The sequence below is a fragment of the Scyliorhinus canicula genome, chromosome 1 (genome assembly GCF_902713615.1).
Source record: "Scyliorhinus canicula chromosome 1, sScyCan1.1, whole genome shotgun sequence".
In the NCBI taxonomy this organism is placed as follows: domain Eukaryota; kingdom Metazoa; phylum Chordata; class Chondrichthyes; order Carcharhiniformes; family Scyliorhinidae; genus Scyliorhinus; species Scyliorhinus canicula.
In genome coordinates, this window is record NC_052146.1 from 290,431,919 (window position 1) to 290,445,798 (window position 13,880).

Sequence of the window (13,880 nt, forward strand, 5' to 3'; positions counted from 1 at the left end):
AAAGATATTCCTGTACGAGGAGAGATTGGTTCGACGAGGTCTGCAGTTTAAAAGAATAAGAGGGGATCTCTCTGAAATGCATAACATGTTGATACTGCTGGGCATACAGGATGCAGGAATGTTGTTTCCTCTGGCTGGGGTCTGGAATATGGGGTCACTGTCTCCGGGTACAGGGCCGGCCTTTTAGGACTGAGGAGAAATGTCTTCACTCAGAGGGTGGCGGAACAACACTAAGGGGTGGGTGGCTATTGGGGCAATACTGAGGCCAGGGGGAGCAGAGGAACATTGCAGGCTGTGGGATCAGGGAAATACTGAGGGGTGGGTGGGGAATTGGAGAAATACTAAGAGCTGGGGGAGGATGGGGCAGTTCTGAGGGCTGGGGTGGGCGGGGCATCATGGAAGGGGCGGGGCCACTAGCGGCTGGGCGCTGATTGGTTAATAGTGGGCGAGATGAGCGTACTGACGTCACGGCGCACATGCCTACGCCCTCCTCCAGCCATGGCGAATCGTCGCGTGTCGGCCTTCTCGGTGTATCGGAGCCTGACAGCGGAAAACGGGAACGGGCTTAGCCAGCAGGTCAGTTGGTGCCTTCGAGCTGCCGGAGCTGATTGTTGGAGGTGCTATCTGGTGTGTGCGGGAGGGGGGTTGGGGGGTTGTGAACTCCGCGTATTGAAGGCGGGAGGCCGCGGCGCTCCTCGCCTGGGGAACCGTTTGAAGTGGAGAGGCGGCCGCTCGCGCGGTGGGCGGAGCCAGCAGCTGACCCCGCCCCAGGATGACGTCACAGGCGTCCTCCCAGGCTTGGATTCCCGCGGGAGAGGCCACGTGGTGGTTCATCACAGACCCCAGCAGCAGTTCCAGCTTCTTCAGCTATCCCATCCCAATCACTGAATGGCTACAGAGCAGGAGGAATTGGATTTACATTCAGCTGCCGTGCGAGGAACTAAATCCGCTCCCACAGCATTAGTCTGGGCATCTACATTACTATTCCAATGACATTGCCACTCTCAGAGCACCAGGGACCCGGGTTCAATTCCGGCCTTGGTTGACTGTGGAGTTTAAAGCTTCTACCATGTCTCTGGGTTTCCTCCGGGTGCTCCTCTTTCCTCCCAATGCCCAAAGAGGTGCAGGTTAGGTGGATTGGCCATGATAAATTGCCCCTTAGTGTCCAATGATGTGCAAGTTAGGTGGGGGCGTGGGTCGAGGTAGGGTGCTCTTTCAGAGGTTTGGTGCAGAGTCAATGGGCCAAATGACCTCTTTCTGCCTATAGACACTCTGGATTCTGTACCATCATCTTCCTTGGTAACCTATTTGGCAGTGCCCCTCTTTTAAAAATGGGAGCACTTTTAGGATTTTTTGAAAGAGATACAACGTTGGAAATGCCCAGCAGGCCAAGCAGGATCTGCACAGAGCAAACAAGCTGGATTTCCACCATGTTGGGTTGACTCTGAAGCACTTTAAAAATAGTGAGCGGATCCCAATTTCAGGACTCCTGACCCAATTCCTGGGTTGGACAAATTTTGGGAATGCCTTTAAAGGATATGGACTGGTTCCTATCAGAAGCTCGCATCCGGCACTCCCTCGCTGGCTGACACCATTGCTGAGATAGATATCTCCTATTTCTCTGCAATTTTTTTTTTATAAATGTTTTTTATTGAGTTTTCATATTTTATATATGACAAATTACAAATTATTAGAGAGAGAAAAAAAAGAAAACACAAAAATTTAACATGAATATTTACAGGTAAGCATCTTCATAACAACAATTGTGGCCGCCCCCTTTTTTTTAGAACAGTACAGCACAGAACAGGCCCTTCGGCCCTCGATGTTGTGCCGAGCAATGATCACCCTACTTAAACCCACGTAACCCGTATACCCGTAACCCAACAATCCCCCCATTAACCTTACACTACGGGCAATTTAGCATGGCCAATCCACCTAACCCGCACATCTTTGGACTGTGGGAGGAAACCGGAGCACCCGGAGGAAACCCACGCACACACGGGGAGGACGTGCAGACTCCACACAGACAGTGACCAAGCCGGGAATCGAACCTGGGACCCTGGAGCTGTGAAGCATTGATGCTAACCACCATGCTACCGTGAGGCCCACGGTAGCATGGTGGTTAGCCAGCATACATATTTTACATTCCCCAATATGGCCGAGGCACATTTTTTTATAGTTTGGTTTTGGGCCTTGGCTTGCCAGCAAACCCCCATAATGAGCCCGTAACCCCCCCCCCCCCCCCCCCCCCCCCGGCTACCCTCCCCCGATTCCCGTCCATTTTCCCCTGATTCTTGGCCACCCGACTATTCTTCCTCTTGTACGTTGGCCACAAACAGGTCCCGGAACAGTTGCATGAATGGCTCCCACGTTCTGTGGAAGCCGTCGTCCGACCCTCGGATGGCGAATTTGATTTTCTCCATTTGGAGAGATTCCGAGAGGTCGGACAGCCAGTCTGCAGCTCTGGGCGGTGCTGCTGACCGCCAGCCAAACAGGATTCTACGGCGGGCGATCAGGGAGGCAAAGGCAAGGGCGTCCGCCCTCCTCCCCAGGAATAGATCTGGCTGGTCTGAAACCCCGAAGACTGCCACTATCGGGCATGGCTCCATCCTCACCCCCACCACTTTGGACATAGCCTCGAAGAAGGCTGTCCAGTACTCCACAAGCCTGGGGCAAGACCAGAACATGTGGGCATGGTTGGCCGGGCCTCTTTGGCACCGCTCACATCTGTCCTCCACCTCCGGGAAGAGCCTACTCATACGGTTTCTCGTTAAGTGGGCTCTATGTACCACTTTTAGTTGCGTCAGGCTGAGCCTTACGCACGTGGAGGTGGAGTTGACCCTATGCAGTGCTTCGCTCCAGAGTCCCCACCCTATCTCCATCCCCAGGTCGTCCTCCCATTTCCTTCTCGTTGCGTCCAGTACGGTGTCGTCCCTATCTACCAGTCGGCCATACATGTCACTACAGTTCCCTTTCTCTAGGATACTTGCGTCCAGTAGGTCTTCCAGTGGTGTCTGTCATGGCGGTTGTGGGTACGTCCTTGTCTCCTTTCGTAGGAAGTTTTTGAGCTGCAGGTACCGTAGCTCGTTCCCCCCCAGCTAGCTGAAAGTTCTCTGTCAGTTCGTCCAGTGTTGCGATCCTGTCGTCCGTGTATAGGTCCCTGACTGTCAGTGTCCCCCCGTCCTGTCTCCACCTTTTGAAGGTGGCGTCAGTCAGTGCTGGTTTGAACCTATGGTTGTTGCAGATGGGAGCCTTGTCCGACATTTTGTACAGGCCAAATTGCTGCCGCAGTTGGTTCCAGGATTGGAGGGTGGCTGTCACCACTGGGCTGCTGGAGTGTTTTTTGGGTGGGGATGGGAGTGCTGCCGTGGCGAGGGCCCGGAGGGAGGTTCCCATGCAGAAGGCCTCCTCCGCATGCACCCACTCGGCTCCTGGATCCATCCCCTTACTCGCTCGGCTTTCTCTGCAATTTTGATGGAATCGGGCCAGAGTTGTGGTTCGCGGCCCCGAGAGGTGTCGTGAACCCTAGTGTGCACAAGGGCACCGAAGGTAAGTTCAAAAGGTTCCATTTATGCCTCTGCCAAGTTCTGCCTCTCCAGCCACTCCCTCAGGCCCCCAGGCCCTGCCCATCCACCCACCTACACCCTCGTCCCCTACGCCAAGCCAATGGTGTTCACCAATTCAGCGTAATAATAATTATTATTATTGTCACAAGTAGGTTTACAATGAAGTTACTGTGAAAAGCCCTCAGTCGCCACACTACGGCGCCTGTTCGGGTACACTGAGGGAGAATTCAGAATGGCCAATTCACCTAACAGCTCGTCTTTCGGGACTTGTGTGAGGAAACCGGAGCACCCGGATGAAACCCACGCAGACACGGGGAGAACGTGCAGAGTCCGTACAAATAGTGACCCAAGCTGGGAATCAAACCTGGGACCCTGGAGCTGTGAAGCCAAGTGCTAACCACTGTGCTACCGTGCCATACAGTCGGTTAATGCACACGGAAGTACCAGAGTTTGGCAGCTGAGGGGGCCTGAAGGGGTGGCTGAAAGGGCAGAGCTTGACATTGAGGACATGGGTGGTGATAGGGTAGAGCCTGGCATGAGGGACCTGAGGGGGTGGGTGGCTCATGTGTCATGCGTTGTGGGGGAGGGGTGAAATGGGGAGAGTTGGGAGGGTGAAGCATGTGGGCGCTGGAGGGTCTTGTGTGTTTATTTTTTACTCGAACATAGTCCCATGGCTCTGAGGCAGGCCTTTTCTTTTTGTTAACGTAAATTTAGAGTATCCAGTTTTTTTTTCCAATTAAGGGGCAATTTAGCGTGACCAATTCACCTACCCTGCACATCTTTTAGGTTGTGGGGGTGAGGCCCACACAGACACGGGGAAAATCTAAAAACTCCACACAGGCAGTGACCCGGGGCTGGGATCGAACCCATGCCGCCTTGAGGCAGGCATTTTCAACAGCCTGCATCCGCACTTCTTTCCAGGTTAGCTGGCCTGACCCCTGCCCACACTCAGCCCTCAGCAGTGCCTTGGCGGGCACTTTCTCCCAAGGTGGGCAGTCGAGCCAGGCATTTTCCCAAATTCCCCTATCTGCCTCTGGGTTGAAACTCCAAGCCAACATTTCAGATAAATGACATTCTGGTTTAACTGAGAAAAGACAACAATGAGGGGAGTCAGGCCATCGTCAACTCTTCCAATGAGCAATTCACCTAGTGCCACTCCTTTGGTCTTCTCCCTGTAGTCCTGCACATTCTTTCTGTTCAGATTATAATCCATTTCCTCTTTGAAAACCGCAGTTGAATCTGCCTCCAACACATCCTCAGACAGTGCATTGCACACATTAGCCTCTTGCTGTGTGAAAAATACAAATTACTCATGTTGTCTTTGGTTCTTTTGTCAATCACCTTAAATCGGCATCCTCTGCTTCACCATAACGCCAGCAGCAATAGTTTCTCCCCATCTATCCAGACCCCTCATGATTTTGAACACCGAGATCAAATCTCCACTCAACCTTCTCTTCTTAAGAACATAAGAACTAGGAGCAGGAGTAGGCCATCTGGCCCCTCGAGCCTGCTCCGCCATTCAATGAGATCATGGCTGATCTTTTGTGGACTCAGCTCCACTTTCCAGTCCGAACACTATAACCCTTAATCCCTTTATTCTTCAAAAAACTATCTATCTTTATCTTAAAAACATTTAATGAAGGAGCCTCAACTACTTCACTGGGCAAGGAATTCCATAGATTCACAACCCTTTGGGTGAAGAAGTTCCTCCTAAACTCAGTCCTAAATCTACTTCCCCTTATTTTGAGGCTATGTCCCCTAGTTCTGCTTTCACCCGCCAGTGGAAACAACCTGCCCGCATCTATCCTATCTATTCCCTTCATAATTTTAAATGTTTCTATAAGATCCCCCCCTCATCCTTCTAAGTTCCAACGAGTACAGTCCCAGTCTGCTCAACCTCTCCTCATAATCCAACCCCTTCAGCTCTGGGATTAACCTAGTCAATCTCCTCTGCACACCCTCCAGTGCCAGTATGTCCTTTCTCAGGTAAGGAGACCAAAACTGAACACAATACTCCAGGTGTGGCCTCACTAACACCGTATACAATTGCAACATAACCTCCCTAGTCTTAAACTCCATCCCTCTAGCAATGAAGGACAAAATTCCATTTGCCTTCTTAATCACCTGTTGCACCTGTAAACCAACTTTCTGTGACTCATGCACTAGCACACCCAGGTCTCTCTGCACAGCAGCATGCTTTAATATTTTATCGTTTAAATAATAATCCCGTTTGCTGTTAATCCTACCAAAATGGGTAACCTCACATTTGTCAACATTGTATTCCATCTGCCAGACCCTAGCCCATTCACTTAACCTATCCAAGTCCCTCTGCAGACTTCCAGTATCCTCTGCACTTTTCGCTTTACCACTCATCTTGGTGTCATCTGCAAACTTGGACACATTGCCCTTGGTCCCCCAACTCCAAATCATCTTGAAGAAGAACAGCCCCAGTTTCTTCAATCTATCTTTGTAACTGGTCCCTCATTTCTGGAGCCATCTTGTGAATCTTTTCTGTGCCCATCCTCCCTAAAGTGTGGTTTCCAGAAAATCACACACAACTTCAGTTGAGGCTGAACCAGTGTTTTATTAAACTTCAGCTTAATCTCCTTTTGAACTCTATGCCCCTACCTATAGAATTGAGGATTGTGTATCCTCAGTACTTTCTTCAGCCAGCCCTGCCACCTTCAATAATTTGTGCACCTATACCCCCAAGTCCCTCAGATCCTTTCATATCTTTTATTTTATTTTATATTCCCTCTTCTTATTCATCCTACCAAAATGTATTGCTTCATATTTCTCTTTATTGAACGTCATCTGTATGTCCACCCATTCCACCTGCCTTGAGGTCTATCATTATCCTCCTCACACTTCATAATTCTTCCAAATTCTGTGTCTGCAAATTTAGAAACTGTCCTGTGCACAGAAGTCTAGGTCATTAATATAGATCGAGAAATGCTGTGATCCCAATAAGAATTGTTGCAGAACCTGACAACATACCACCCTCCAGTCTGAAAAACAACTGCTCACCGCTACGGTTTCCTGCACTCTGTCAACTTTGTATCCATACTGCCACAGTCCCATTTGTTCCATGGGCATTAACTTTGCTGACAAGCCTATTATGTGGCATTTTATCAAATGTCTTTTGGAAGAGGGTGGCATGGTGGCCCAGTGGTTAGCACTGCTGCCTACGGCGCTGAGGACCCAGTTCGATCCCGGCCCTGGGTCACTGTCTGTGTGGAGTTTGCACATTCTTCCAGTGTCTGTGTGGAGTTTGCACATTCTCCCAGTGTCTGTGTGGGTTTCACCCCCACAACCCAAAGATGTATCGGTTCGGTGGAGTAACCATGCTAAATTGCCTTTTAATTGGAAAAAAATAATTGGGTACTCTAAATTTAAAAAACAAATGCCTTTTGGAAGTCCACGTACATTGCATCAACCACATTGCACTGGCTTCCCTTAATCCATATTTGTCCAAGTGACTGTTAATTTTGTCCTTGATTATTGTTTCGAAAAGCTTTCTCACCACTGAGGTTAAACTGACTGGTCTGCAGTTGCTGGGCTTACCCTTGCACCTTTTATTTTAAGCAAAGGTGTAAAATTTACAAATCTCCAGTCCTCTGGTAGCACCCCTGTATATAAAGGGGCACCTGATCTGGTTCTGATGACTTATCAGCTTTAAATACAGTCATCCATTGTAATGCTTCCACCGTATTCATTTTTAGTTAATCCAATATCTCAACTATCTTATTTACTGATGTAAAAGTCAACCTCTTGATTTTTAGCCTAAAAATAGTTTTTCACATAGATCATGGAAAAGTACTGAAAGCCCAAATATTTCTGAATTAACGTATAATCTCCACAATCGCATCAAAAACCTCAATTCATTATTTTTTTTTTATAAACAATTTTATTGAGGTAGTTTTTGGCTTTATAAACAGTTACAGACATCATCAGAAAGAAAGCAAAAAAGGCAAAAATGTGCAAACATCCACGTACTTTCAATACTTCCATCGTAACATATTGCACAAGCCCGCTCCCCTCCCACCGGTACTGCCCGCCATATTTTCCCTCCTACTCTACTCTACCCTCCCCCCCACCCCCTTGCTGACGCTCACTCTCCCGCAAAGAAGTCAATAAATGGTTGCCACCTCTGGGTGAACCCCTGCACAGATCCCCTCAAGGCGAACTTAATTTTTTCCATCCCCAGGAAACTCGACATGTCCGCAAGCCACCATTCAGTCTTCTGGGGCTTTGAGTCCCTCCATGCCAATAATATTAGTCGCCGGGCTATCAGGGAAGCAAAGGCCAACACATCGGCCTCTTTCTGCCCCGGACGCCCGGGTCTTCCGAAACCCCAAAAACTGCCACGCCTGGACTCATCACCACCCTTGTTTTTAGCACCTGGGACATGACGCCCGCAAATCCCAGTACCCCCTCAGCTTAGGGCATGCCCAAAACATGTGAACATGGTTCGCTGGTCCTCCCGCGCACCTAGCGCATTTGTCCTCTATCCCGAAAAATGTGCTCATCCGAGCCACCGTCATATGGGCCCGGTTAACGACCTTAAATTGGATTAGCCCGAGCCTAGAACATGTCGCGGTCGAATTTACCCTACTCAGGGCCTCTGCCCACAGCCCATCCTCCATTTCCCCGCCTAGCTCCTCCTCCCATTTAAGTTTCAGTTCCTCTGTCTGGGACCCTTCCTCCCTCATGAGCACCTTATATATACCCGAGACTCTGCCCTCCCCTTCTTCCCTCCTAGGGACTATTCTGTCGAGGATCCCCATTGGCGGGAGGCGAGGGAAAGATGGGACCTGTCTACGAACAAAGTCCCGCAACTGTAGGTATCTAAAATCATTTCCCCTTACCAACCCAAATTTCTCCTCCAAGCTCCTCAAACTTGCGAAGCTCCCTTCCAGGAACATATCACCCGCCCTTCCCGCCCCTGCTCGCCGCCATACTCGGAACCCCCCATCCATACTGCCGGGGGCAAACCGATGGTTGTCGCAGATTGGCGCCCAGACAGACGCCCCCATCTCCCCCACATGCCTCCTCCACTGGCCCCATATCCGCAGGGTCGCCACCACTACCGGGCTGGTGGTGTACTTGGCCGGCGGCAGCGGTAGAGGAGCCGTGACCAGGGCTTCCAAGCTGGAGCCCCTGCACGAAGCCGCCTCCACCCGCTCCAAAATAGACCCCGTACCCACCATCCACTTCCTTATCATAGCGATGTTGGCCGCCCAGTAATAATTGACCAGACTCGGCAAAGCCAGCCTCCCTCGCTGCGGTTCCTCTCCAACATCGCCTTCTTCACCCGCGGGGATTTTCCCGCCCAGACAAAGCTCATGATCAGCCCGTTAACTCTTTTGAAGAAGGACTGTGGGATAAAGATCGGGAGGCACTGAAAAATAAACAAAAATCGAGGGAGGACTCAATTCATTATTAATTAAAATGGTAAAACATACCTTAATTCTTCCAACTCATTGGCCAATTGAGGCAAAAGGAATGGTGGTTGCTTTATATTATGGCGGCAGAGGGTGGTAGGCGAGTAACCTGACAGATCAGAGAAGATTAATTTTTTTTTTTAATAAATTTAGATTACCCAATTATTTTTTCCAATTAAGGGGCAATTTAGTGTGGCCAATCCACCTACTCTGTACATTTTTGGGCTGTGGGGGCGAAACCCACGCAGACACGGGGAGAATGTGCAAACTCCACACGGACAGTGACCCAGAGTTGGGATCGAACCTATCAGAGAAGATTAATAAAGAGCACCCGTGGAAACAGCATGTAGGGACCAACTTCCAGAGCAAACTTCAAATAAATGAACCCCAGGTCTTAGAAACATAGAACATACAGTGCAGAAGGAGGTCAATAACCCCTCCTAACCTTTTTGATCACTAAGGGCAATTTATCATGGCCAATCCATCTAACCTGCGCGTCTTTGGACTGGAGAAGGAAACCGGAGCACCCGGAGGAGACCCACGCAGACACGGACGGAACGTGCAGACTCTGCATAGACAGTGACCCAGCGGGAAATCGAACCTGGGACCCTGACTCTGAAGCCACAGTACTATCCACTTGTGCTGCCCACAATCATTACCCTTCCTGTGCTGAGGTGGGGAGGCACGGGACTTGCTAATCAAGCCCTTGCAAATGCTGACTCAGTGCAATCGCCTGCACCAAGCATTAGGTCAATGTGACATCTTCCAATGGTGCAGCCCTTCCCTCCTCCCCTTTCCCTGATCCTCTAGCAGTAGTGAAAGCCCATTCCCAACCAATGTTGCTGCTTCCTCTCCTGGGGTGTGGTGATTGGGAAAGGCTCCTGAATGAAAACAGAGATAATAAACAAATGGTATGGGCACTGCTTCCCTCATTACTTTATGGGTTCTTTTGAGAGTCATCTTAGGTGAGCTGGGCGGATGTGTTTTACTTGAAGGTAAGCCCCCCAAAAAATTACCTGTAGCACAGTATTGGTAGCACAGTGGTTCCACAGTTATTTCACAGCTCCAGGTCCCAGGTTCAATTCCCGGCTTGGGTCATTGTCGGTGCGGAGTCTACACGTTCTCCCAGTGTCTGCGTGGGTTTCTTCCGGGTGCTCCGTTTTCCTCCCACAGTCCAAAAATGTGCAGGTTAGATGGATTGGCTATGCTAAATTGCCCTTCGTGTCCAAAAAAGGTTAGATGGGGTTACGGAGATAGGGTGGAGGTGTGGGCTTAGGTAGGGTGCTCTTTCCAAAGGCCGGTGCAGACTCGAATGGCCTCCTTCTGCACTGTAAATTCTATAATTCTCTGATTCGATAATGTTTTGCTTTAAAAAAGGTCTCAGAAATTTGATTTTTACACAAATATTATGCAAATATTTACAGTACCACCTCATTCACCATGATTTTGGCAGCTTCTCCTTCCTTGCTAAAGAAAGATGCAAAGTTCACAATTAATATTTCAACCATGGGGCAATCATCATTTTGGTCCCAATTTCCCCATTCTTTCTTTTACTACTTAAATGCCCAACAGAGACTTTTGGACTTCATCTGTGAAGGCAGTGCGTGATGCAAATGTGTGCATCAGTTTACACCAACAACTTGTGTTTATATAGTGTCTTTAACATAAAACATCCCAAGGCAAGCAAAGTTTGGTCCTGAGCCCATAAGACGCCATCAGGCTTGGTCAAAGAGGTAGGTGCATCTTCAAGAAAGAAAGAGAAGTTTGGAGATGGTACTCCAGACGTTAGGACTTGGACAGCTGTGACATGGCTGGCGGTGGCAGCATATTTCAAATAAACACACTCAAGAGACCAGTAATAGATTAGCACAGATAGCATAAGGTTGTGGGACTGAGGGAATTACAATGTAGCGAGGGATGAGACCATGGAAGGGCTTGAAAACTAGGGTGGGAATTTTAGAATCAAAGTGCTGCTTGACCGAAAGGCAACATAGGTCAGCGAGCAAAGGTGGGTGAATGGTTCAAGCAAGGACGCGGGCAGCAGAGTTTTGGATGACCTCCGGTTTATAGAGAGTAGAATATTGGTGTGCATTAGAATAGTCGAGTCTAGAGGTAAAGGCAAGGATGAGGATTTCAACAGCAGATGAGCCGAGGCTTGGGCAGCACAGAAACAGATCAGTCTGTGGCCATCTTGGTTGTCTAACCTTTTGTGCTGAGCCATGCAAGTCTTGGTACTATGGAGAAAATGTTCTTGACTTCCTGCTGCTTTACTAATGTGGTTATTTATTACAGACTGATGAACATTCAAATAAAATGAGTCAAGAAAAACAAAAACGTTCACTACATTTGTCCAGGAGGAGCAAGATAATCAAGAGGAAACAGAAATATTTGAAAGTCAAAATGGAATCATTGGTGGACATTCACATTGTGAATAATGCTGAAATATTACAACGGACAAATGAGTGTGCCGAGAAGGAGCCCACGGGCCCCCATGTTAAGACAAAAATTAATGGTAAACGGGTGCGTAGAATTAAAAAGATGAAGTCAAAGTCTAAGAAAGCTGCTGCACTGTCCAACAATCTTCCAACAAGCTGTTCAACAGTAAAGAGTGCAGCAAGCTCCAAGGCAGAGTTTCCCAGCAAAACGTTCCAGGTGGGTCTTGCAAAATGGAGATCATGGTCTTGCCTGCAAGCATTTGTTCATAAACTGTTCCTAAGTTAAAACTCAATTGTTTAGATAATGCAAACTGCACTACTTGAAGAAGAGCTACGAGGTAACGTGTCATCAATTTAAAAAAAAGCAAAAATGCATTTTTCAAAATCTGGGATCTACTGAAATTCAGGACATAAACTAAGGGGGATTGTAAGGTTTTTTGAGACCATTAGCTCAGAACAAAGAACAATGCAGCACAGGAACAGGCCCTTCGGCCCTCCAAGCCTGCACTGGTCATGATGCCACCCTTGGCCAAAACCCTCAGCACTTGGTAGTGCCGTATCCCTCTATACCCATCCTATCCATGTGTTTGTCAAGATGCCTTTTGAACATCGTTAATGTATCTGCTTCCGCAACCTCCCCAGGCAATGTGTTCCAGGCATTCCCCACCCTCTGGGGGAAAAAACCTGCCTCGCAATCTCTAAACTTTGCCCCACGGACCCTAAACTTATCCCCCCTGGTGACTGACCCCTCCACCCTGGGAAGAGTGCCTGCCCATCCACTCTATCCATGCTCCTCATAATCTTGTAGATCTCTATCTGGTCACCCCTCAACCTCCGTCTTTCTACTGAAAACAGTCTGAGTCTATTCAGCCTCTCCACATAGCTAACACCCTCCCGAACAGGCAACACCCTGGTAAACCTCCTCTGCACCCTCTCCAAAGCCTCCACACCCTTTTGGTAGTGTGGCGACCAGAATTGTGCGCAATATTCCAAGTGCGGCCGTACCAAGGTTCTGTACAACTGTGGCATGACTTGCCAATTTTTATACTCTATGCCCTGTCCAATGAAGGCAACCATTCCGTATGCTTTCTTGACTACCTTGTCCACTTTTGTTGCCACCTTCAAAGATCTGTGGACCTGCTTGCCCATATCTCTCTGACTTTCTACATTCCTAAGAGTTTTAACCAATATTGGTATATTTCCCCTCGATGTTAGACCTACCAAAATGCATTTCCTCACATTTGTCCGGATTAAACTCCATTTGCCATTTCTCTGCCCAAGTCTCCAACCTATCTATGTCCTGCTGTATCTCCAGACAATCCTCAACACTATCTGCCATTCCACCAACCTTGGTGTCATTCGCAAACTTACTAATCAGATCGGCTACGTTTTCCTCCAAATCGTTTATGTAGATCACAAACAACAGATGATCCAGAACAGATCCCTGTGGAACACCACGAGTCACAACCTTCCATTCAGAAAAACACCCTTCTATTGCTACCCTTTGCCTTCTGTGACCGAGCCAGTTCTGTATCCATCTTACAACCTCACCTCTGATCCCGTGTGATTTCACCTTTTGTACCAGTCTGCCATGAGGCACCTTGTCAAAGGCTTTACTGAAGTCCATGTAAACAGAATCCACTGCCCTCCCCTCATCCAATCATCTTTGTCACCTCCTCAAAAAACTCGATCATGTTATCATAGAATTTACAGTGCAGAAGGAGGCCATTCAGCCCATCGAGTCTGCACCATCTCTTGGAAAGAGAATCCTACCCAAGCCCACACCTCCAAGCTATCCCCATAACCCAGTAACCCCATCCAACACTAAGGGCAATTTTGGACACTAAGGGCAATTTAACATGGCCAATCCACCTAACCTGCACATCTTTGGACTGTGGGAGGAAACAGGAGCACCCGGAGGAAACCCACGCACACACGGGGAGAACATGCAGAATTCGCACAGGCAGTGACTCAAGCCGGGACTCGAACCTGGGACCCTGGAGCTGTGAAGCAATTATGCTAACCACTATGCTACCGTGCTGCCCAAAGCTAGTGAGACACGACCTCCCCTTCACAAAACCATGCCGTCTATCACTTATGAGTCCATTTGTTTCCAAATGCATCTCCTAGCGAAGTGAGGCTCACTGGCCTATAATTTCCAGGATTATCCCTGCTACCTTTCTTGAACAGCGGTACCACATTAGCTACTCTCCAGTGCTCTGGGATCTCACCTGTCGCCAATGAGGATACAAAGATGTCAGTAAAGGCCCTGCAATTTCCTCCCTTGCTTCCCTCGGGAGTAAATCCAATCCGGCCCAGGAGACTTATCTACCTTAATATCTTTTAAAAGACCCAATACCTCCTCCTTTACAATGTTAACATGATCCAGACTGTCCACACACCCTACCATAGAATCACCTTCCACCAAGTCCCTT

At 48.7% G+C, this 13,880-nt stretch overlaps 1 protein-coding gene across 1 annotated transcript in view; it reads left to right on the plus strand.

Moving 5' to 3' along the window:
- Positions 1 to 457: 457 nt before the first annotated feature.
- The window catches only part of riox1 (ribosomal oxygenase 1), a 49,499-nt gene continuing 36,076 nt past the window's right edge, over positions 458 to 13,880 (plus strand). The window contains exons 1-2 of the mRNA XM_038815003.1: positions 458 to 576; positions 11,303 to 11,662. Coding sequence (XP_038670931.1) covers positions 499 to 576; positions 11,303 to 11,662 — 438 coding nt within the window. The 5' untranslated portion in view covers positions 458 to 498. The remainder of the gene's footprint in view (positions 577 to 11,302; positions 11,663 to 13,880) is intronic.